General features: G+C 37.3%; 1 protein-coding gene across 1 annotated transcript in view; it reads left to right on the top strand.

Annotated features, from left to right (window-relative positions):
- The window catches only part of ADCY2 (adenylate cyclase 2), a 225742-nt gene that overhangs the window by 194717 nt on the left and 6990 nt on the right, over positions 1-24035 (top strand). The window contains exons 17-22 of the mRNA XM_086740408.1: positions 1885-2004; positions 7362-7546; positions 9136-9220; positions 14466-14624; positions 21121-21267; positions 22428-22535. Coding sequence (XP_086596534.1) covers positions 1885-2004; positions 7362-7546; positions 9136-9220; positions 14466-14624; positions 21121-21267; positions 22428-22535 — 804 coding nt within the window. The remainder of the gene's footprint in view (positions 1-1884; positions 2005-7361; positions 7547-9135; positions 9221-14465; positions 14625-21120; positions 21268-22427; positions 22536-24035) is intronic.

The raw sequence follows: 24035 nt of genomic DNA, 5'->3' as shown, positions 1-24035 counted from the left end.
TTGAAGGGGTGTTACATTGATAATGGTTTCAAACTCTTCTCAGCAGTGCCACAAAACATATAAAGGGACACTGACCACGAGTGGTGGCTTGGCAGGTTGGATAGTCTTTAAAAAAAAAAAGTCACTGTGCAGGTAGTACAGCGCTGGGATGCATTGCCAACAGTTGTGGGGCCTCCATCCTTGGAAGTTTTCAGGACTTGGCTGACCAGATCTAGTGGTAGTAAATCAATAAACCATTTTGATTCAAATTTGGTTACTCTGAGTGAACAAAGCATTTTTTTTCTCTGGGACAGTAGGTGAAGATTGGGGTGGGAAAGAATTTAGAGGTGGGTTACAAACTGGCTATGTGCAGAGAACAGCGGGTCAGATGCAGGCAAACTGTGGAGCTCTGCAGTGGTCAGCCTGGTGTGGATTTTCATCTACAGTGTATGAGAGGGACTGTGAAATTTGCTGATGAAACTAAGGTGACAGGCAATGTCTATGAGGGAAGGCTTGGGATTTTAGAAAGGAAGTCAGCTGAGGTTTTGAGTAAAAGAGCAAGGATGAAATTGAGTACTGAGTGCAAGATTACAGTTGGTCTGACAGACCAGTGACAACAAATTCTGGTACAAATTGACAATTCATTAGGTAGAGACACGATGAGTTCAGGATTTTGATTAATTATGTGGGTTTAATGACAACTCAGCTGAATCACAATAACCTTAACTCATGGTAAGTATAAACCACATTTAGCTAAGTGAGTCCCAATGAAGAAAACATTCGCTGAACGTGATATTGGTGGCTCGGTTTGCGTCAATATGCAGCAGCACGTTAAGCTGCTGTAACTTCATGATCTGTCTGAACCCCACTTGTGTGAGATACAGTGAACTATTAAGGTTTTGTAGCTGTGAGCAAGGCAGCTGCCATTCTAGGATGTATGAAAACATATTTTCTGCAGAATTAGCGTTAATGCTATTGCGCAACTCACTGATAAAATCTGAGGAGCGTGTTTGCAGTTTTGGTCACCCAGAAGGTTGAATTGAAAGAAGTATGTACAGAGGGTGACTATTACAATGATATGGGGAATGAAGAGCTTGTTTTCTGGGAAGAAACTAGAAAAACGTATATTGCTGAGTATAGTGAAGGCTGAGACGGCATTAAATATTGGCAACATAAATATGAGGGAGAGAAAGAAGCTATCTGAAAGCTAAAGGATGAGATTAGCATAAGAAGGGAAAAAACCCATGGGAATTTGCCATGAGTGCTGGTTAAACTTAGAAAGAGTTTAAGTTGTGAGATTCAAAACAGTGGAATTAATGTAGTCAAATCTAACTCATTAGGAAAGCACTGGATCAATACATCAAAAGGTACTGTATGATGGTGGTTCCCTGTGACATCAACTGGCTGAATTTGATGACCCAGGAAATACTGGTTCCACTCTTCTGTTTCAGGAACATTAGTACCAATATAATTGCCATTGTTATCATGAGAAGGATTACATCTGTATAAATTTACTTCATTAAAGACTTCTTACTCTTCTTTAATTCTTGCTGTGTTTAAATAGGACATCCAGTAGAGACAAACCCAGGAATTATTCATATTGAATTTATTTCATCATCATCTCTCATGTGTGTGAGCTTCTGATATATGAACGTAAGATAACAAAAAGCCTTTCTTCTTTTATTCAAATGGAAGGTGTCAGTAGAGGTTAACAAAGTTGGTTTTGTTTGAGCATGCAGGAACAAGTAATCAAGTGATGTCATTTTCCCTTTTCTATTTTGATTTGCAGTGAAATACCAAAGTTAAATGATTACTGGCAAGGCTTTCTCCGCTTCTCCATTTCTCTTCTCTATTTTGACCTTAAACAGCTGACAAGCTAATGGATTATATGTTGTTTTCCTCTAGTTTTTCCTGGATAGTGCCGTGAAAGCTTTTCCCTCAGCTCTTAATTCATCAAATGCAAGTTTTCCTAATTCGAGTAATCAGACACAGTGGTGTATACAAAACAACTGTTTTTTCCTACCGGTAAGTTCATTTTACATTTCTTTCTTTGTTTACAACAATTACGCTAAATTGACTGTTGCTGGATCTGCTTGAAGTTAAACACCCACCAGTTTTTAAGACTGCAGCAAAAGCTTGATTTTTTTTTTTTAAAACTGCAACTGCATTTGAAGGAGGTGGGAAGTTAAAGGAGGTTAGTACTTCTGAAAATAGAGGTTTTAATGAATGTCAGATTGAAAAGCAGGAAACAATCTGGCAATTGAGAAGCGTAGCTCACCCATGCCAACAAATGGGCGTTACGAGATATCAGGAGAACACACGGCGACTGCAAAGCAGACTGTGCACTGAAAGCTCCACATTGCTGTCAGGGAGAAAACCAGGTTGGTCTGCAGACAAGTTTTGCAGGGACCAGTGGTAGACCTGAAAATACTCATCAATTTCATCATTGACCTGACAGCAAATGTGAAATCCATGATCATCACACCTCTGTCATTGCGTATTTGATTAAGAGGTGGGATGAGAGGGGAGAAATACAACACTCACGCACCACTATATAAACTTTTTAAAAGATCTGAGCTGATTTGAAGAAGATGTTTTAGTGTGAACAAAAGCACAGTGGCACATGCCAGACGAAGGGGAAGGACACTCCTGCAAAAAAATGGGATCTGTATCCTTGAGAGCAATGATTCTTGAAGGGATTACAAAAGACCTGCAGTTGGACATAGCAAACTGTATATTATGCTAAAATAGGTCAATAGACCTTGGATGAATAAGCAGGAAGCAGCGAGAGAAAAAGGGAGATTATTTTATATCTATGCAGAATTGATGAGACCAGTACCAGAATGGTGTGTGCTGATTTCCACACAATATGTTTTACGTGAAACAGCTATTCATTATGTCAAGCTAAACAATCCTAGGCACACACAAAAGCAAGATACTAATTTTGTATAGAACTCTCCTGGGCAAAAAAAAGTAGTTGCAGTAACTGCAGCACTTTCAAATTTTCAGCATCTCTCTGATAAAGCAACAAGAGAGCATGAGTTTCTGTTTCTCATTTTCAAATTTAGCTAACTAAATACCAGCAGGTGTGGATAGGTGCCTAGGTCTTCTTTTGGCCCTGACATCCAGTTATCCTTGTTGTCCAAGAAATTATGTTTTCCTTCTCCCAGTCTCTGCGTATGTTCACATTCGCAAGCACATAGAAATGAACGCTTCCAATGCTCTTTTATATTTGTTTGCTATTTTAGTTAGTAGGTTTTCTAGTAAGTTTTCTATTATTTGTTATAGTTTTAAACATCTTGAAAGGTTTTTTTTTTCTTTTTTTTTTTACCAGTAAGTTCTCCAACAAGCATCTGAAGGATACAGTTTTCATGAATTGTATTTATTATTAAGATTCAATCTGCTGTTCTTAAAAAAAAAAATTGTGTATCTTTTTTCTTTGTTTCACATATATAACTAGGATATTTGTCAGCTCTTCATGTGATTAGCACATTTATAACAATTAGTGGTTTACAGATTTAAAACTGTTAAAAGGTATTCTTTCATCAAAAAAAAACTTTGTCTTTGATAAATTGGCACAAAAATTATGCTAAAATGTCACTTCTGATAATAATAAATTAAGAGGTTAGGTTGGCTGAAGTTTTTAAACACTTTTTCCCTCACATTTTTTATTAAACAATTCTCAAATGCACATAATTTTCATCCTCAGGCACTGCAAAACTTCCAGCTTGAAAAAGCTACAAATTTTGATCTTTTTTTTTTTAATCTGGAAATAAAATTATTCTTTCTTTACTGAATGAGATATTGAATACTTAAGCTGACAAATGTTTATTTTCTTAAATTAAAAATTAAATCATTTGAATCTGTGTGTTAGCTTTAATCTTTACTCATGCAGATAAACTTCCTGTTCATTTTGAAGCATACGGATTGATTCTCCCCCTCCTTCACCCTCCCAAATGATTTTTCTGAGTTGTATTGCTTGCTTGCTTGCTCTTTTTAAAGACTTAGGAAAGATTATACAGTAAGTTTTAGGGACTATTTTTGGTTTTAGTTATTTTAGTTTTGTTGTGATGCTTCTGTAGTTTCCATATAATAGAAGTTAGGCCTGGGAGACTTCAAGTCATGCGTGTCTCTTCCTGTGATAAAATGCAGTGTAGTATCAGTGCTGTCACCTCCACATGTTAAATAAATAAAAGTCATAATACTGACTTCTAAAAGATGCAGTCTTGGAATGCACTTTATTTGACTAGGGAATTCCAAAATTACTTTATTCGCACATTTTTCTCCATAGACATGTTGGAGTAGAATCCCTTTTTACTTTAGTAAAAATCTTTATAACCACGGAACTGTAGGTCTTAAATTTTAAGAGAAAAGACAAAATGCACCGGGGCTGGAGATAAAATCTGAAGGGCGTAGTGCGCCGGTGCAAGGCACTGGGCTTGTGATCCTGGTAAGATAGGCACTCAGACTCTGTAAGGTATTGGTTAAAACACCACTTATTGGAGCTAGCACAGAAAGAAAGAGGGTAACATTAGAGGGTAGATGGAGTTATATCCCTTCAGATACTGGGAACTCTGAATCGTGCAGCATCGGATGGTCCTCCAGTCAGGGACAGCATGTGGTGCAGATCCCATCTATGCAGAGGTTACGCAGCATTTTCCTCTTTTGAGCTCTTTTCTTAAAAGGAAACATTTCTATTCATCATTTCTTTTGTCAGACAAAAATGATGTCCATGAGAACTTGCTGCTGCACTGATAGATAAAGTTGAGGCCACACAGGTGGCACAGCTGCTGCTACCAAGGGGGAGCTGCCTGCAGGCTCCTTGGTTGCAGTATGTTGGCTGAGCTGGCTGAGGTCGTCCCACAGCCAATGGATATCCAGAGCACAGCACGGATCTGTACTTGCTCAGCTTCACTGCTATATGGGTCGCTTACTCTTCATGGTGCAGTGAGCTTTTGGTCAGGGTCGCTACAAAGGATTGGTATCACTGCAACTCACTGCAACTCTCTGCCTTGGAAAAAGCCTCAACGCCTGTGTGGTCTGAGCCCTTTTTATTCTTCAGTAGGCTGTACAGAGGTGTAGGACAAGCAAGCCTGAAACGAGTCTTCAGTAAGAAACAAGCCCAGTATACCTGCACACAAAAGCTGGTTGTCTTTTTTTTTTTTTTCCCCAGATGGGCATTAATTCATGAGTGTTCATATTTGTTTGATGAACTGAGAACAGAACGCTTGGCCCAGGAGACAGGCTGCCATTTGCCTGACAGCTTGCAATTTTTGAGCTTTGCAAAGACCAGAGCGCTCATGCTATGTATACGACAGTAATTCCACCAGTCTTGATTTTTTATATGGATACTTTGTTCCTTCACCACATTGTTACTGTTTTCCAGTGTCTTGCCTGTGTTGTAGCTGCATGCATCCTTCTGAGAAGCTAGCTAGAATGCCGGTTATCTTTATTCCTCTACGTTGTACCTTTTGAAGCAATTTGTCTTGAGTTCCTCCTCTGATTTTTCTTCAAGCCCTTTTGCATTCGTCTGATAATCTCTAAGGGTTAGAGAAGGATTCAAGCTACAGTACTTTAAGTGTCTACTAAAATTTGCAAATTCTGTTATTAAAAGGGCAAAATTTCAGTTCCTTTGACAGGAATTGAAAAATTTGTTTGCAGTGTTGAGCACTCAGAAACAATAGTCTTGAATATATGTAAGATACAGTTGGAAAAAGGTTTATTTAAGGTGGCACTTTAAAAAAAAACCTTCAAAATCTGGTGTTCAAGCAGAGTTGCGTACAGACTCATTTCCAGATCCGCTTGTTACTTACTGGAATCTTGCATTGCAATACACAATATGGGAGCCTGCATTCTTCAATGTTTGGTGGTGCCACTCTTCTCTAATCCATCCACTCTTCTTTGAAGTCTTAGCTGAAAGTTTCTATCTAGCTTATGTAGTCCTATGAAACACTAACAGAGATTGTCTATTCCACTTGGAAGTTTCTTGGTCTTTGTCAAACTGCATCCACTTGTGGATTCAAGGCTGCCTTTCTTTGCTTTTTTCTTTTGGGGAAAGTAATTTCACAAGTAGAATGCCTTACAGTGTAAAAAAAATGGATGCTGCTACTTTTACGTAACACTGAATTTGGAGTGTGACCTGCTTTGGAATGCAGCCATCAGAGAAGTTTTATTTTTGGTGATTCTGAACAGCAGTTCTTTCTATTTCGTATTTCAAGCAGGTCTGTAAGCAAATTACAGTAACGACAGAGATTCAGATGGCAGATCAATCCTGTCTGATGGGTACTGTGAAAATTATTCTTCTTAGTGATCCTCCAAAATTAATATCCAGTGATCCAGGTTCTGTAGAAAGTACTGCTATCAACAAGTCAACAGTAGCCTGAAAATAGCGTGTCTAGAAATAGAATGCTTTGTAGTTTCAGAAAAGACAACTTTCTTACAAGGTGCAGGACTGTAATTTTCAGGAAGCTCCTTTGGCAAAGGTGCTGTATGTTAAGGACTAAGATAATGATTCTAGTGAGAATTTATTTTTCCTGTTTTAGCATTGATTTTCATGCCTTAATCCATTTCCAGAAAGTATTGAGAGAAAATATTTTTACAGGAATTTAACTTCAACCATATATATTTTTGTTGATCTATATGACATAAGAAAGAAAAGGCTTTTTTTCGTAATTGAAGGTGTTCTTATGTAGTCATAACTCCAGGATTTGACAGAAGGAATTTTTTATATTTATATTATACATAGGCCATGTTAATAATTTTATATCCTTCATATCTTAGCTTTATTTCTAGAGTTTGTAAAACTCCGTATCTGTGAGGTTCATAACAACTGTGTGTTGCATCAATTTCTAAATACTGCAAATATTGGCAATTAAATTGTTGTTTTCAGATCTTCAGACATTTTACCTTGACCCTTATGCTAGTAATACACACGGGGTAGTTATTGAACTCGAGCATGAGTGAATACCATAGAGTGGAACAGGAATAAATCTTTTGTCAGTCTGCTGGCAGTAGGCTCTTGCATTAGACTTCAACACCAGCAATGGTGTTCCATGAATAGGCACTCCTCGTGACTGCAGATGAGTAAATCAAAAGTGACAAAAGGTGCAAATTAATGAGTATAAAGTAGGAGTATAATCTGGATTCTATTGTGTTTTGGGTGAATTGGAGCCTAGTAAGAAAAAGGGCCTATTTTATTAAATACCATCATCTGGTTGTCATTGACTATCTGTAAAACATAATATCTCAAGTTCTGAGAAATTCTGTGCTTAATTGGTCAGTCAATAATTTGGTTTTTAAACTAGCCTAAGCATTTTATTACGTATGATTTCCTACTGAAGAGCCAAATTCTAAGTATTTTCCATTTGATTTTTCTTTGCCAGTATTTTATATACAGCTGCATATTAGGACTCATTTCGTGTTCTGTTTTCCTGAGGATAAATTATGAGTTGAAAATGGTGATAATGTTGATTGCATTGGTGGGCTACAATGTTATCCTACTGCACACTCATGGGCCCATGCTGGATGACTACAGCAAAGTTATGTATGCAATGGCTCCTCTTAGAAGGTAGGTGGATAACTCTAGTCCTTCTGAAATTAATAGAAATTAAATACTGCCTATGGTAGCTTTTATGTTATGAAACAGATTTTGTGTTTATGTGTTTGGTTAAATCATAGAATCATAGAATGGTTAGGGTTGGAAGGGACCTTCAAATGATCTACAAGTCACAATTTAAAATCATCATCATGCTGCAGTTAATATATGATTTAATGTCACATCTCAGAGCATTGGAATAAAATAAACAACTCCGGGCAAGGTGCTTTAAATCACATACTATAGGAAGGAGAGTATGGTTTAATTTGCATTTTTGTAATAAAGAACATTAGGAAGAAGTAATTAGTCATCATTAAGGGTTTTAAGGCCTAAGGGTGAACATAATTAAGGCTGTTAAAGCATATTTGCTGCAAATCAAAGCAAATCAAATTTCTCAGAACTACTACATTTTCTTAAAACTTTACAAATGCAGTCTTAGCTATCGAGAAATTTATTAGACCAACATTTGGATTTTTTTTTGTTATGCTTGCAAATTGGTATGCTAATATAATAGAATCATGGAATATATAAGACCAAAATTATTACTCTAATTCTAGTACTGCTAGTAAATTGTAAAATACTTTTTTGTAATTTTTACCTCATTTTCAAAACAAAGAGGTGATTCTGTTCTATGTAGGCTGCTTGTGCAGTGCATATGCCACAGCAAAAGAACTGAATATTCAGAGTAGAGTTTAATTATCCTTTTTCCTGTGCTGTAAACAGCTCAAGATCTTTAGGACGTGGAGACAACCATAGAAAAGGATCTGAATTTTTTAAAAGTGTATATTTTCTTTGCTCTTAAATCTAAAGATTAAATAAATAAACCCAGGTCTTTATGTTTCCATTGCATTAGTGGAAAGGATATCTCTGTGATGGGATGGAGACACATGTCTAACCTAACACTAACGTGACAGATTAGATTTAGCATGTGCTTCTGGCAGCCTTGCTTCTGCCAGTCAAGATGTGTGTCTGTTGGCATTTTCCTTCCTAAATCTCTCACCAAGGTTCTTCTTTCAGTGGCATCCGTAGGAGAGTGCTAGTGCTAACTGTTTCCCATTACCTCTAATGTCTTTTCCCAACTCAGAGTTTTTAACAAACCCTGCACAAGATCTCGTTTGTACCTCCTCTAATTCTGGGGTGAAAAGGCATCTTGGGAGTTATGTGCTTTAGTTTCTATTTCTTCACATTTGTTGGATACGGTCGAGCTCTCCATTATGGAAGTAGTGTTATTACATTAAAAAAAAAAATAGCTCTTTTTAATCTGTCTGTATAGAATAAGCACCAAATGGTCTCCATTTGTAAGCAAACAAGGATAGTATTTTTTCTAAATCCTTATCTTATTACTGGATTTAAAAATGTAGGCACATTTGCACAGAATGTAGTAGAAGAAATTAAAGCTACATAATGGAAATAATATTTCATCAAATAATAAAGCATGTCATATTTAAATGGTCTTCGTTTACATACCAGAAAGTAGTATAAATTGTGGTCTGATTCTTGTGCTAAAGAAATTTTGTTTTAACTTTTGAGCAGCTTGCTTTACTTATGTTTTTATTTTTTAGGCCAGGAATACTGAAAGACCTGAAGACAATGGGCTCAATTTCTTTGTTTATATTCTTCGTCACATTATTGGTTTTGGGTAGACAGGTAAGTTGCACACTTCTTTTCCTCTGCTTCAGTGGAGAGAATGCCAGCCTGCATATGCAGTCTCCCAGCTTCTCAAACATTTTTTAGATTTGCTGACAAATGCCTTTATTCTGTTCTGCCCTATACCCAAAGGAGTGTCAGAAGCATCTAAAAAGCTATTTTCTTTATTACCTTCCAATATGCCCTTAAAACTCACCAATAACTGTCACTGAGACTGTAGACTTTAAGCTGAGAGTATGCTGTGACTATTGCATGTCATGCTGACCAATATTGTCTCATGGCTTCCTAGTGTGCTCCCATCTGTCTGCATCCATCTGCTGTCTCCCTAGTTGCTTAATTACAAGCTATTTTCTTCACAGTTATTACCATTTGATGCAGACACAGAAACAATGTAGCATGCACACAGAAGTGTACCACATGCTGAGGCCACAGTTGCACTAAAACTATGACCTAACAGGAAACTACTCTTTTTATTACCCAGTTGTGCTTTTTCAGTACAAATGTGATGTCAGTGATCTTACCCTCTACGCAGTTGAGGGCAGGTGCAAGGGCAGTTCTCTCTCTAAATCCTCAAATCTGTACAGGATCCATGGCTAAAAGCATGGCAATTCCAGCCTGTTGTGCCAGGAGCGAAGCAGTGCACAAGATGATAGGGCTCTGAGATGGAAGAGGCAATCCATGTGAGATCTCATGAACAGCCTGTACCTCCATAGCCTGCAGCCTTGGGAAGGATCTAATTCCATATTGTCTTTAAATCACTTATTTACATTACAACCGCTGAAACATGACTGTCATTTAAATTATCAAGCAGGCCCTGCAGGTTACTAGATAAAAAATTATTATCTGGCAACTTCTCCAGTATTTGCTGGAATAGGGACCATCCTTCTTGAGTTAGAAATAACATTCTTTGTCTGCCTTGCTGCCAGCACCATCTTAGAGTTTGCTCATATGATCACAGTAGCAGAGAGTGGGGCTGGAGCACAGCTAATTCCACGTGGAAAGTGGGATAAATACTTCATTGCACCAGTTGAGAACCCTTAGTCCCTGTCAACAGAGGCGTCAGATGGAGGCAGTAGGTGCAACACCAAGAAAAAAGGAGAAAAGGAATGTCATCTTCACTAGGCAAGGAGAGTATTTCTTTGTGGATTCAGTCACATCAGCAAGAAACTTTGTTTTGCATACAACAACAGTGTGTGTGTGTTGTTTCCTGGGACACCAACTGAAAAATTATCCTGTAATGGAAAAAGTTGTTGTTTTCAGAGCTGTACGTCCAAGATCCTTGTCATGGTACCACTTGTTTGTAGCTCTTCAGTCTGTTGCCTTTGATTTTTCTGCAAATTCTCCCTTAAAAATAAAGGAGAAAAAAAACTCTGTTTTTGAACACACTCAAGCAAAGTCTAAATGATAACTGGAAAATTTTATGAACTAATTTTAATACATATCTGGCTTAAGACCTGTCATTTTAACTTAGTGATACTAACTGGTAGCAAATGCTTGGGAAAAGAATACAGGAGGAAGCAAACCTGCACAGAGTGACCCTTGCAGGGACATCTGCTTCTCACCCTCTGCCAGTCAGCATTTCTGTGCAAACATTTAACAGCTATTGGTTGCTCTGCTTTCTGTTACACTGTCTGATGCCTTTTTAACCCATTTTATCTTCCTAGTCTTCCCAACATTGTCTGATAATTAATTTCACAATTTGATAAAAAGTCTTGTGAAAGTGTCCATTTTCTTTGTTTTTTTTTTAAACTTTCTGCTTGCTACTTTCATTGAGTGGCACTTGCAGAACGCTCTTGACCCATCTTGGCACTGTAGGCAAAGTAAAATTCTTCCTTACCCTTTTTCACAGAGGGTAATATACAAGTAATTTCTCTGTTTGCTATTCCATTTTTCTGATTTGCAGATAACATGTCTTTTCTCTTTCCTTAATACCTGATTATTTTAACAATGCTAAAGATAATAGCCACTGATGAAAAGGGTGGTTTTTCCATTTCCCTTAAGCTGGCATTGGTGCTCCTCTGTTCTCAGAGTGAGTAACCAAAAAGTTCATCTAAACAAAAAGTGAATGCTTTCCTACAAGCCTAGCTCTGTGAACCTGCTGACCACCGGTCAGAGAGATGCCTGTCCTGATGTAAAAGCAGGAAGGGGAATGTATGTCTCTGAATGGGGATGAAGAAAGGGAGAACTAGTGTATCGTCACATGTTATATGAGCAAACTTAATTCTCAGGATCAAATAATACTTTTAGCTGCACAACCAGCATCCCTGCTGTGAGAAGTGGGCCTTCTGTCAGCTACTCATTCGTATCCTTGTATCTCCTCATTTGTACTGACACAGCTGCCTGTGGAGCTATATAGTGGCACAAAATAGGGAAATAATCTGGCTTAAAAATTAACCCTGGAGAAATGGTTGGTTTTCAGCCAGATCTATTTCCTGGTCTGGTTTTATGGTGTGGCTGCAGCAATGCTTGTGCCAAAAGAATGATCATAGAATGGGAGGAAGCAGCCAGAAGTGAGGTGGAGAAAGTAGAACTGCTTTTTTTCTGATGGTCATGCCAGGCTACAGCCATTCCCTGGCACTTCGATCAAGTGACGCATTTCAGTCTCCATGCGTGCCATTAGAGTTATTCGAAAATAGGCTGGCAGCAGGCAGATGATACATTGAGAATGACAACTCTTGCACCCTGTCCAGACATTGCCCAGGAGAATGCAGATTGTTATGAGCTGGACAGTGTAAGGAGTGTGCTCACATTTAAACACTATTAAGCATTAAATCTCTCTTACAGCCCAGTTTGAATTACCAGTATTGACATAGTCTATGAATTCTTTTCTCCTCAGTACCTAAAATTAGACATATCTCATTACTCTGTAGGCTAGGTTAATGTTTTGGCTTTCCCATGATTGATTATATTGTGTTTATCATCAACACTGAACTTCATTGGTGTTTTACTGACCAGGTGTTTATGACATCTTCCCTCAGCCATGAAAACTGTTTCTTTGTAGTCTCTGTTCTGTTTTTAGTGAGCTTTTATTCTGTGAGAGGATACTTCTCTTCTTAGATACTTCTCTTCTTAGGCTCTTTTCAAGAGCCTCTTGTGAAATAATTTAATGAAAACTTATTTCAAACTTCACTCTTATTGACGTGAACATTAACTTCTCTGTAAGAGATGGAGGCATGTTTACAGAAGAAGTGTCAACTCTTCCCTATTGTATCAGCATTAGCCAATATGTCTAAATAGCTCTTTTCCTTCGCATAGTTTTTTTTTCCAAAGTACCTTGATCTATTGTTCCCAGGGTCACCCCTGTTATCTCCCATAGATTTGCATTCTATCCTTACCATTTGTCAGTTCTCTGACACTGTAGCTGTCTTGAATGATCAGGCTATCCGCCACAAGTTTCAGACCAGCAGCTTTTCATTTTGGTTTCTTTAGAGCTGATGATTTCTTGTTGATCAACTTGTTAATGTGTTCTAAGACATCTTCTGCTGATGCTCCATGTTGACACAGTTTTCATATGACCGCAAGGCTACAAAGATTGAACAGGATCTTTAATGATGTGTATATTAACTTGGCAAGATCTTGCAAACAAAAAACCCCCATGATTTAAAGTAAATTTTAATGAGGTAGTGCTTTTTTATTTATAAAAGTCTGAATAGGCATTTTGAAATATGATACATTGACTTTTTTAATTTCAAAGGAAATTGTAGAATAGATTCTGCTTTATTTTTTCTGATTTCTGAGTTCTCTGCCATTTTTTATGACAGCCTAAATTTCATTCAATAGATAATAAAGCAGTAAATAAATTATCTGTTTAAAGTTAGCTCTTAAAGAAGAAACATATTTTTGAAGACTTCAGCTTATCTAGCACCTTTTCTTTTCACTACCAAGTTGGTACAATTTATGGATACCTAACTTCAGTTTTATGTCAGGTATCCAGTTTACTTTTGTCAATTTATGCAAATAATTTTGACATCCCAGGTTTTATTGGACTTTTTCTGCATGAATACAGTTGGTGACATTTAAATTTATCATCTATGTGCGGAACTTAGATGTATAAATATAGAATATACATACGTAAGATCTTGCCAAATCATTTTCATATCACCTCATTTCAACTTTCTACTCTAGATTTGGCTGTGATCTCAGCAAAATATCTACGAACCATTTTGAGCTTTGACAGCCACTCTCCAGTCAGAAGGACTACTCTCATTTTGATGTGAATGCTTACTGACTGCTAATAATACTAGCTAGGATTTTTACGTTTTTCTATAAAAAGATTGTCATAATAATCACCTTCTCCTCGTTAATAACATAGTCCTCATTGAGGCTGCATTGAAATAGCTCTTGATTTCTATCAGCTCAAATGAGATAGTCAGGCCAGTGGAGGCTTTACTGTAGAAATAATGCCATAGAATTTACAATAAAACATTGACAATATTGAAAAGAAGTAAATAGAGCTCCACAGAAATGCATTTTTATTAATTTTTCAACATATTTTTAATTAAATTGGATCTCAAAAAATAATGATATTCCAAGAATGTTATACATTGCCATACAGTTCTAGTTACTGTTGGGGATGTTAAAAAACAATAATGAAAATCTGGAACAAAAAGAAAAGAAGGATAAAGTACTATAGACAGCAGTGTAAAAAAAAACAAAACAAAACAAAACTAAACTGAACTAAACTAAACTAAACTAAACTCCAACAAAATGAAAACTGGGTTGGCCCAACTGACTGGGCCATTTTTGATAATTTGATAATGATTTGATAAACTGGCAGCATATTATATCAAGAGGCTATTTTTTCTTGTACTGCCCACTTTTTACCAGGCTGATTGCATGACATAAGTTCAAGTTGGTAAAAGTTCAGGTCTTCCTGAAATGCTTATTATTAAGTTGCAAAATTGTAAATTGTTTCTGTAACAGTGTTTGATTTCTGGAATGAATTTCTGCTAAAGCTTGATAGTAAATAAATAAATCTTCCATTGTTTAAGGCACCTTGCAACTTTATTTTTTTCCTGGGCCTTTTTGTGGGCCTTTTTGTTGGGGGAGGCTTGTAACTTTGGTAAAATCTATGTCACCTGGTGAGTGCTTGGGGTTTGATTCCTATGGGATCTGGAACTGTACTTGAGTGGCCAAATAATAGCCTTGTAGGGGTGGTGTACTGTGCTTATTTTGTCTCTTAAACCTGTACTCCAGCAGGACAAGATGCCTATTGTTTCTTTACCTCTGTGTCCTCTTGTAACAGAATGAATATTACTGTAGGTTAGACTTCCTGTGGAAGAACAAGTTCAAAAAAGAGCGGGAAGAGATTGAAACCATGGAGAACCTAAATCGAGTGCTTCTGGAGAATGTGCTTCCAGCCCACGTAGCTGAACACTTCTTGGCAAGAAATCTGAAGAATGAGGTCAGCCTTCTCTGTCTATCCTCTGCTCCATAAGAAGGCAGTGTATCCTGGAAATACCACTTAATGCTGATTTGAACAGTTGGTCCATACAGTGAGGTTATAGATTTACAGCCACTTTCATTTCCCCTTACCTACCTGAATGGCTTTCTTTACGGCACTGCATGCACCTTAGTACCTTGATGGGAAAAATTTGAAATTACCTTAAGTGGCAATGCACTTTGCCTTTCAAAGGACTGGGAAAAAAAGGGTGAGGAGGAAGAAGGGAATGATTGAATCAACATGTATTTAAATTTAAATCTTATGCCTTCAGATACTTTTTTCTTTGTGATCAGAGTGGAGCTGCATCCAGGCTCTGAATTTTCTTTTGGTGACTAGAGACCTTGATTACTGGAGTGAAAATCAACCTTTTCCCTGAAACAGTGGTTAATTCTGGAAAGAGGTTCTTAACACTGAATAACCTGTTTGCTCGCTGCTTATGGACCTTATTCAAGCACCAGAGAAGTCAACCAAAACACCCCTGTTGACTTGGTAGAAATTAGATCTGCTTCCAATATTGCTTTACAGTTTTCATAGAGAAAAAAAGGATGAAAAACTAAAAGCATTTAGAGAGAGTTGTAGCTGTAGAGATCTTAAATGCAATGGTTTCAATTACTTGTGTATACCAAACATTTGTTCCAAAACTTAAAAAAGAAGGGAGAGGGCAGCTTTAGGGATTCTTTTTTGATCTCCTGAGTCAAAAAGGACAATGTCTCCCCTTTCACTGTGGTTTACGTTAAGCAGTACTAATCAGTACTTTATATCAGTACTTTAGTACTACCTGCAAATATTAATTTGGTAGCTAATGTCAAATTAAAACTGCTGTGGTGTTCCTTTGAATCCAATGAAGACCTTGGCTGGAAGCCAGGTTGGCTCAGGTCCAGTTCTCAGTTCAGGCTTTAAACACAGCAAACCATCAGGAGATTGCATTCTCATTTATGTGCTATTCCATCTCAGCCTCCCAGCAGAGCAACTCCATCTGCTCACCTTTGTATGGGCAACTGGATTTATATGGTCACCCCTCGAGATTCTTAGGTTGGAATGAGCTTTAGTAAATTCAGTGAAGATCAGAATTCATAATGTGCTGAGCTCTCCAATCTATCATGTCAGCTGAAGTAAAAATGATTTGGCATAATTTTAGTGCCATCCCTCAAAAAAAAAAAAAATCTTGAGTTGTTTCTTGTTTTGTTTACCTTTAAACACAGTTTTAAAAGAGGGAAGAATTTTTCAAATCCCTGGAAATGTTCAGGAATATAAGGATCTATCACATCTTCAAATTGTTTCAATGTCAGCAAGGATGTGTTCAGCCTTAAAGGACATTCTGTATGTGTGTGTGTGTATACCCCTAAGAATATGTAGGACAGATCAAGCCTTTGTTTTCTTTGTGTGGATATTTAGGTAAACAGATACTAAATTGAAATTTGTGTGTGTTTTCCTTAGTTGCAAACATTCATGTTAATATGGTTTTATGTATATTCTTTTCTGTTTAAACCAGACTTTGAGATTAAAATTAATCTAGTGGATGAATAGTCTGTTTCAGAATACTGCTTCTCTTAGAATTTCATGCATGCAGCTGTATGAAGAAAAAGGAAGACAATGTATGGTCTGAAGAACAGGCAGCAGGAATGAAAGGGGAAAAAAATGAGTGGATGAATGCCAACTAGGAGTAGTAAGACTGTACTTTTAGGTGACTAACAAAGGTCTTTTCATAACAGAATACACATTGACACATGCTGATATAGTAAAAGCAAAGCTACTTCAGAGCAAACCGTAATAAAGGTTTGTTTGTTTTACCAAAACCTCCGGAACTGGGTTTCTGCATATAGTCGGCATGCTGAGTACCAAATGGGGTACTTTCTCATTGAGACAGAGAAAGACAGGAACAAATATAAAATGAAAAGCATGAAACGGGGCCAAGATTAAATATATCTGCACCTGGCTTGTGCAGCCTTTTCCTTTATGCTGTTAGCATCCAGATCCCCTATTAGTAAAAAGAGCTCAGGAGCTTTTGTGCTGCAAGCTAACTGGCAAGCATGTTACTGAGCAAGAGGAATCCTGTTTCATTAGCTGCAGGATGGAGCCAGCACCCTACTTAAAGCAGAAATTCTGCCCCAGAGAAGCTGACTGCTGTACCCTTCCAAGAGGTAGAATGGGACCAGTTTGCTTCCTCCATCCCGAGAATGTCTTCAGGCACTGGAGAAGAAGAGGGGACATTAAGGAGAGCCAACCAGCAGAAATTCAGATGTTATCAAAGGGAGAAAAAGGAAAAAAAAAAAAAAGAGGGTTTCACTGCAGAAGACAGGAGGATTATTCTATTTTTGTTGAAAGAAGTGAAGCTATTCCTTCCTGCAGTGGTGTTGCATTTAATTTTGTGATTAAACAGTTTGGAGAGTAGTATTTCAAGAGAAGTATTCCTAGGAAAATTAAGACACCTAATTGCCACAGCCTTTACTATTATGAATGACTGAAATAAACTAGCAGGAAATGCCTCCTTAAAATTCTCTGACATTTATTGTGACAGCCACAATTACTGCTCATCTGGTTATAAACAGTGCCATTTGTTGTTGTTTCCGTGCTGGTGCTATGCTATAGAGCATTAGCTGGGATGGGTATTGCCCTGCTATTAGAGAGGAAGGAAGAGAAATGGGACACTTGCTGAGCTTCAGCATATGACAAGTGTTTACATACAATGTGTTCATTTATTTTCAAGGTGGAGGAGAGGAAGGAGTGATAACTCTGGTTATAGAAAAAGAAGATTTGTGTCCGTAACAGTCATGAACGCAACCCTTTCATACAGGTTATTTGTGGACAGTCAGCAGCAAAAAGCGCACTGATCTTCCATATTTCTCTTCCTGATGACTGCAAATTGCACAAGTTGCCATGATTTATTCTGCGCAACGCTCCTGCTTCCAAGGAAGACAGTGAAGGCTTTTCCTAAGAGCTAATTAGGGCTCTGTGTTTAATGTCTGTGAGACAGACTTTTTTTTGCAGTGGCAATCATAATAAGACAGGAGTTGCCACCCATCAGCTGCCCAGGCAGTATCCAGTGTTAGATACTTCAGAAAAAGTTTGAGAAACAGCTGAAAATTAATGTAATATTCACCATTCCGCTTTTACCTGTAAATCTAAAGGTGTATTTTCCTTCTGCAAATGCGTTTTACATACTTCGTAGTTAGGCATTTTTCTAGTATTCAAATAAGCATTCTTCTTATGAAGCTTCTCTAAGCTCTTGCTAATCTTTCATGTTGTTGAATAGCAATGAAATATATATTTATATATCTCTTATGTAAAATGTTTTTCCTTATTCTACTTTTAAATATTCTATTTATCTTCTGGTTCCTGTATTATGAGGTGGTAAAATGAATCCATCCTCTGCCATCTCTGTCTCAGATTATTCAGTAATATCATATGCCTGCACTGCATAGTGGGGTTCTTTTCCTGTAAGGATTCAATTGTAGCTCCTAACAGACCTGTATTCTTATGATTTGAAGTTATATTCTCAAATAAACCTTTACATGGCATTAATTTCCATGCACTGTTTCAGATATGGCACTGTCCCAGTATCACCTCTCTGCCTAAATTTTGTCTGTTTCACAAACTTTACAACCAGTATCTCATCAGTAGTGCAATTCCGGCACATTTTACACTCTCAGGATGCAAAATCAGTAGGATTCAATAAAGCAAATAAAACAGCTGCTATCTTAACTTATCAAAACAACTTTTTTTTTTTTACTAATTAACAGAATCTCTAGGACAATAGAATTGTGCATCAATTATAACTGTACTATTAATTTGACTGGACTGAACTTACTGGATTTTTCCACCTACTAGGAATATGAACAAATTATTTTTTTTTTTATACATGATCACAGATGTATACAATTTATTTATTTTGTCAGGCCAAGTTTTAGAAGTATATGTAATAATCCATGTTTTGCGCATTAATGATCTACATTCTGCTATAAATACTCTTGTGTCTTGCTCCAGTCTTTTATATAACACTATGAATTTCCCCTTCTGTATTACCAAGGCCCTATATTTGCGATGCAGTCCTCTTTTAATAACCAGCACCATGTGTGTGGCCTGAACTCCTTCACCCAGAATTGAAGTTAAGTCACAAGGAAAGTAACTTGAGGAAATAGAAGGAAAGCTGAGTTAACCACAGAATGCAATCTCTGTACCTACTCTGCTAACTTGTCTATGAAGAGCACTCAGCACATCATATCTTAACTTTGGAGTATATTTATATGCAAATGTTACTGTAGCTTCAATGTGGACATGCCTGAGGTAAATTTGAAGTAGGTAGATGTGAAAAAAATGCAGACTGCAAAAGCTAAATATTTGAGGAGCAAGCCTGTATGCACCAGCTCTAGGTGCATACATACTCAAGACAGCCATCAGTGTCTGTCACTGCCGTATTACAGAGTGGACCTGGTTTTAAGTGTGGGAGACTGGAGGAAGAGGGGTCATTTTGGGCCTGAGCTTCTGAATTTCTCAGTCAGAGTCATCCTATATAATTTCAGGCATTCCTCTTGAGTGCCTACATTAGGAAAAATTACCTCTTTCATCTTTTTTTTCACAACTGACTGAGAGAGACACAGTACCTGAAGTGATTCTCCCCATTTGGCATTCAAATAACCTTCCAGATAGGCACATCTGCTCTACTGACAATATAGGACACATAGGATGACTGTGCTCTCAAATTAAATACTTCAGTCAGGTGCCTAAATTGCCTAAATTCAGTTTATATCATCCAGCCAGAGGGGTTCCCTCTCCCTATTGTTTGATTACTTTATTATATGGATTAAATTTATTAACCAGACGTTTATGGAGATGGATAAAACAGATGGCAGAAAAATGTTATCATGATATTGGTTCTTCATTAAAAACTCTTGGAAAGAAGACAATGGAGATCCAGAACTCCTTTGAAGTTTAGTACTGATCTGACAGTGAACTCATTGGCTTGGACTTTTTGTTCAGTTGCTTTTCATTTGCACAGTCAGGTCACTTTAAAGTGATACTGATTTTGTACATAAGACTGTAAGCTGGATGTCAGGTACAGATAGGTGATTTCAATCAGCTCAGCCTTAAGAATATAAATAATAACAGTGAATTGCAACGATATATTCCATCCTCACAGCATGGGGAGCTTCAGTGATGCTGTGGTTATGGAATCCTTAGAAAATAAAGATGCAGAAAAATCTAGTAATAAATCATCTGTCTCCTCCAGCTGCCTGTGTTCTTCCCTGTTCACCATTATTTTCATGTTTGCCCAGCAACTTCCCTCACACCTGTTCTGGGATGAGGTGGTCAACAGTTTTCCCACAGATCTGCTATTTTTCAGTTATACATCACCAATAGCAATTCACTATGTCTGTACACATCTGTGTAGAGACACACCACATTCTTTCAAAAAAAAAAAGCCCCATACTTCCAGTGAAATTGAAAAAAAAAGCTTCGATAAATAAAAAGGAAAATAATATCTGATGCTTCTTGAAATCACAAAACAAATCTTAGTGACCTCATTCACAAGCGTATTGAAATCTTTGCTTTACTTAAATAATAACTTGAACAGAATTTGACTTTATCGTAGCTTACAGCATCTTTTATTACTGTGGTTACATTTGTGTGTAGATATTAATTTTTTAAAAAGTATTAGTTTAATAAATATTCTTTCTTTCCTTTTTTTTCCACGATGTGAATTTATCCCGAAAGAAGGTATATTCTAATATTTAAGGGCAGTGGAGAGGAAACTGAAGGGGGGATGTTGCGGTCATTTTTAGCAGCAGAATCTTCCTGTGGAGCAGAGGTGCTCTCATTTCAGTGGTCACAGAAGGCAGTGGAGAATCTGACATCAATAAATTTTAGTTCAGGTGACGTCTTTCCCTTTGCCTCAGTGCCTTGTTGTGGAAATGAAATGACAATTATTTTGTCCTATTAGGCATCTTGTCATTTTAGGTTAGGAACTATCAGGATTGTGTTGCATTATGCATTTGTAGTGCACTGGGTTTGTGATTTTGGTTCAGTTTTCTAGTTATTACAATAACACAAACAGCTGATAATAAATTAGAGATTATTTTGCAAAATATGGTTTCAGCTGTGCAAGCCAGACCAAATTCTCTACATGAAAATCCTTAGGAGTGGGCCCTATCTAATAAATTAGTGAACATTTTACGTTCACGGAGTGAATATTCAGAAGGGAAAAAAAGGTAACTTCAAATCACTGAAATATTTTCAGCTGTATATGTTGAGTGTCTTTAACAAACAGGTTCATACACTATTTAAAATGAATAAATGCAACTAAATGCAAAACAATACCCAGCCACTGCCTTAAGTCATTCCAACCACTGCAATGCCTCCCTTTTCAGAACCAGGACACTGTATATTAATAAGGAAACTTTGACTTAGAGCTGGGTATGACAGAATTTTTTTTTTCTCTATTCTGTTTTCTTTTGAACAGGATCTCTATCATCAGTCATACGACTGTGTCTGTGTCATGTTTGCCTCGGTTCCGGATTTCAAGGAATTTTACACAGAATCTGATGTAAATAAGGAAGGCTTGGAATGTCTCAGGCTGCTAAATGAGATCATTGCTGACTTTGATGATGTATGTACTTCTAACAACAATCAACATATGGTTTCAATTTTTATAACCCAGGGTATGCAACAGTAAGCAAACGTACTTGAAAGGGAGAGTGGAAGAACTGTTAGAAAAGAACTTTTGTATGCCTAATCACATGGAAATTACTTACAGGGAGTATGAAAGGGAAAATAAATTTATTTGTGATAAATCAGATATTGATCTGACATCTCACTCAGTTGCTTTTAATTAGCTATAATGCGAATCCTATGTGTATATCTAATGAAGAAATTAATGCCCTTTAGCTGCAGTTCATGAGGCAGTAATATTACATGCCAGGTATTAACTACAATTTATAAATACTAGTGCCTAAAGTCGGGTACACAAATCTATGTACCCTAAAATGGTACAGCTTTGTGTTATACCTGATCTGTGTCAGTCTCATTATACAGAGCATTGATCAGTTAATACATTAGCAACTCAAAGGATTGTATATGTTTCAATATTCCATTCTCTGAAGTTACAAGCAAGTACAGAGTATGACTACAGATGGATTGTGAAAAGGCAACTGTAAAGGTCTCACTGAGAACAGTATTTGTCTTAAAGAAAGTTGTTAGCGATGAAGATACCAGAAAAAAGGCATTAAGATTGTGTCATGACTCAGAGAGCACTGCTGCTGTGGATCTGCAGCTATAAAGAGTACTTTAGCAGCAAACCCATTTGGAGAATATTGGAACGTTCAAAACAACCTGAGATAGGAACTAAAACCTTGGATTTTAGTGCCATTGGCATGGACTGTCACATTAGCATGGATGAGATGCTTACTTTCAGAAAGCTACTTAAAGCCTAACTGTTGGTTCACATGGTGACTCAGTTCCAATATTAAAGTCGACTGATTTTAAGAGCTCTATGTACAATAAGGTGGAATTTATTCTTATAACTATAAATATATTCCCTTTATAATAAAAAAAAATATTTTAGTAGACAGAAATTCCCTTTCCTGGAAGGCTGTAAGCATTATTTTATCCATCCTTAGGTCGTTCATCCTGTATGTCTTTGTGAAGCCATTTGGTGTCTATCAAGAGACTGTTCCAAGAATTGGTGCTCTGAATACTATTAGAGTAACAATGCTGTGAGAGTAACAAGATTGCTGATCTGAATAATGAATAACCATCCTTGTTTTACAGTTATTGTCAAAGCCAAAGTTCAGCGGAGTTGAAAAGATAAAAACCATTGGAAGCACTTATATGGCAGCAACAGGATTGAGTGCTACGCCCAACCAAGAACAGTGTCAGGTACCAAAAAAAGGTTCCTGCTTAATAAAAAACATGTTCAAATGAAGGCTAAACTGTAGGTTATATATAATGTTGCAGCCTAGTTTTTTCTTATTAACGTAGATTGTATTGTACTGGACAAGTGTGTACTTTTGTTTAGTAGTCTCTAGTAGTGAATTATTGTTCTTCACATTGTGGTTTGAAAATGCCATCTCTGTATTTGCTAAGTCTAAACCAGGCCTTCTACTCTAAATACAATGCAGTATTTTATTGGTATATGCTGCAGCAGAACTGGATTTATAGAGCATACAAAAGACAGCAAGAGTATTTTCCATTGTAAGCTGGGAGGGCTGAGTAGCCGTATTAACCATACAGTTACAGAATTGTCAGGCACAGCATTGAACATGTTCCTTTGTTTCTGCTTTACTTAATAGGATAGGATTGGGAATTGCAGTCAGTAGAAATGAAGTTCAGAGAAGCAATTCATAAGTTTTAAGCAAAAACCTTGCTTTTGTCATGATCTTTAGAGTACTACTGGTTAGCAACAGAGAGGCAGTGATTATGAATCAACACATTCTCTGCTAAGAATTAATGTGTTCTTGCCAAACTCATGTTCCTTCTAGACAGAAGCAATTAACACCTGAACTGTAGACCTTAAGGTTCTTGAGGACAAAAAAAGTATTCTTTTAAATTAGGTCTGACATTTAATACAATGAGGTGAAAGGGATGAAGGAAATGTAGAACTGTAGACTGGAGATAAGAAGACAGAGGATCTCTCAATCACAACTAGAACTAGTGTGTGCACAGGATAAATTCATCATTTGAGTTATTTCCACAAACTGTGAATCAAGAGATCCAAGTTTTAGAGTTCCTTTGGTGATTTAGTACACATTTTCAAAGGAAATCCACCAAAACACAGCAGCCTTCAGTTCAGATGCCCAAAGATCCAGAGATACTGCAGTACTTAGTGTGGCAGTGACTGACTGCCAGGCATACTGCCGGGAACAGACCCCAGCTTAAAAAAAAAAAAAGGCACCCAGAGAAGACTAAGTGCCTAAGGAGAGGGACTGAATACATCAGCTGAACAGGAAACCATCTGTCTTAGCTAGGAGCGAACTCCAAAGGAAGTAGGCTTTATTCATCTAAACAGCTGCTCTGGCAAGCACCACGACTGTCCCGCCTAGGCTGATGCCTCTACTCTAAGAATCGTCTCCCAGACTTGTCATCTGTCCATCTCTTCTGTCACTTTATATCAAGGAACAAGGAAGATACAGTTATTTCTCATAGAGATCAGTGAGTCCATCTCTGATGGAATCATGCTCTTGTCAGGGTCCTGCCCTGGGCTGTGGGAGTCTGAAAATCAATTTTCTCCTCAGCCTAAGGGGACTCAAACCAGTATGTAGAAATTAGGCTACACCCTTGATATATGAGGAGACATGAAGTCTATAGCTTTTATAAGTGGTATAAGCTCTCAGCTAGTAAACTGGGGGGCAGAGGATGGGTTACCCTCTTCCTAGAGAG

The sequence above is a fragment of the Chlamydotis macqueenii genome, chromosome 2, assembly GCF_036417535.1.
Source record: "Chlamydotis macqueenii isolate bChlMac1 chromosome 2, bChlMac1.mat, whole genome shotgun sequence".
In the NCBI taxonomy this organism is placed as follows: domain Eukaryota; kingdom Metazoa; phylum Chordata; class Aves; order Otidiformes; family Otididae; genus Chlamydotis; species Chlamydotis macqueenii.
The sequence above is the reverse complement of the archived record's forward strand: the minus strand, read 5'-3'. Positions and strand labels throughout refer to the sequence as shown.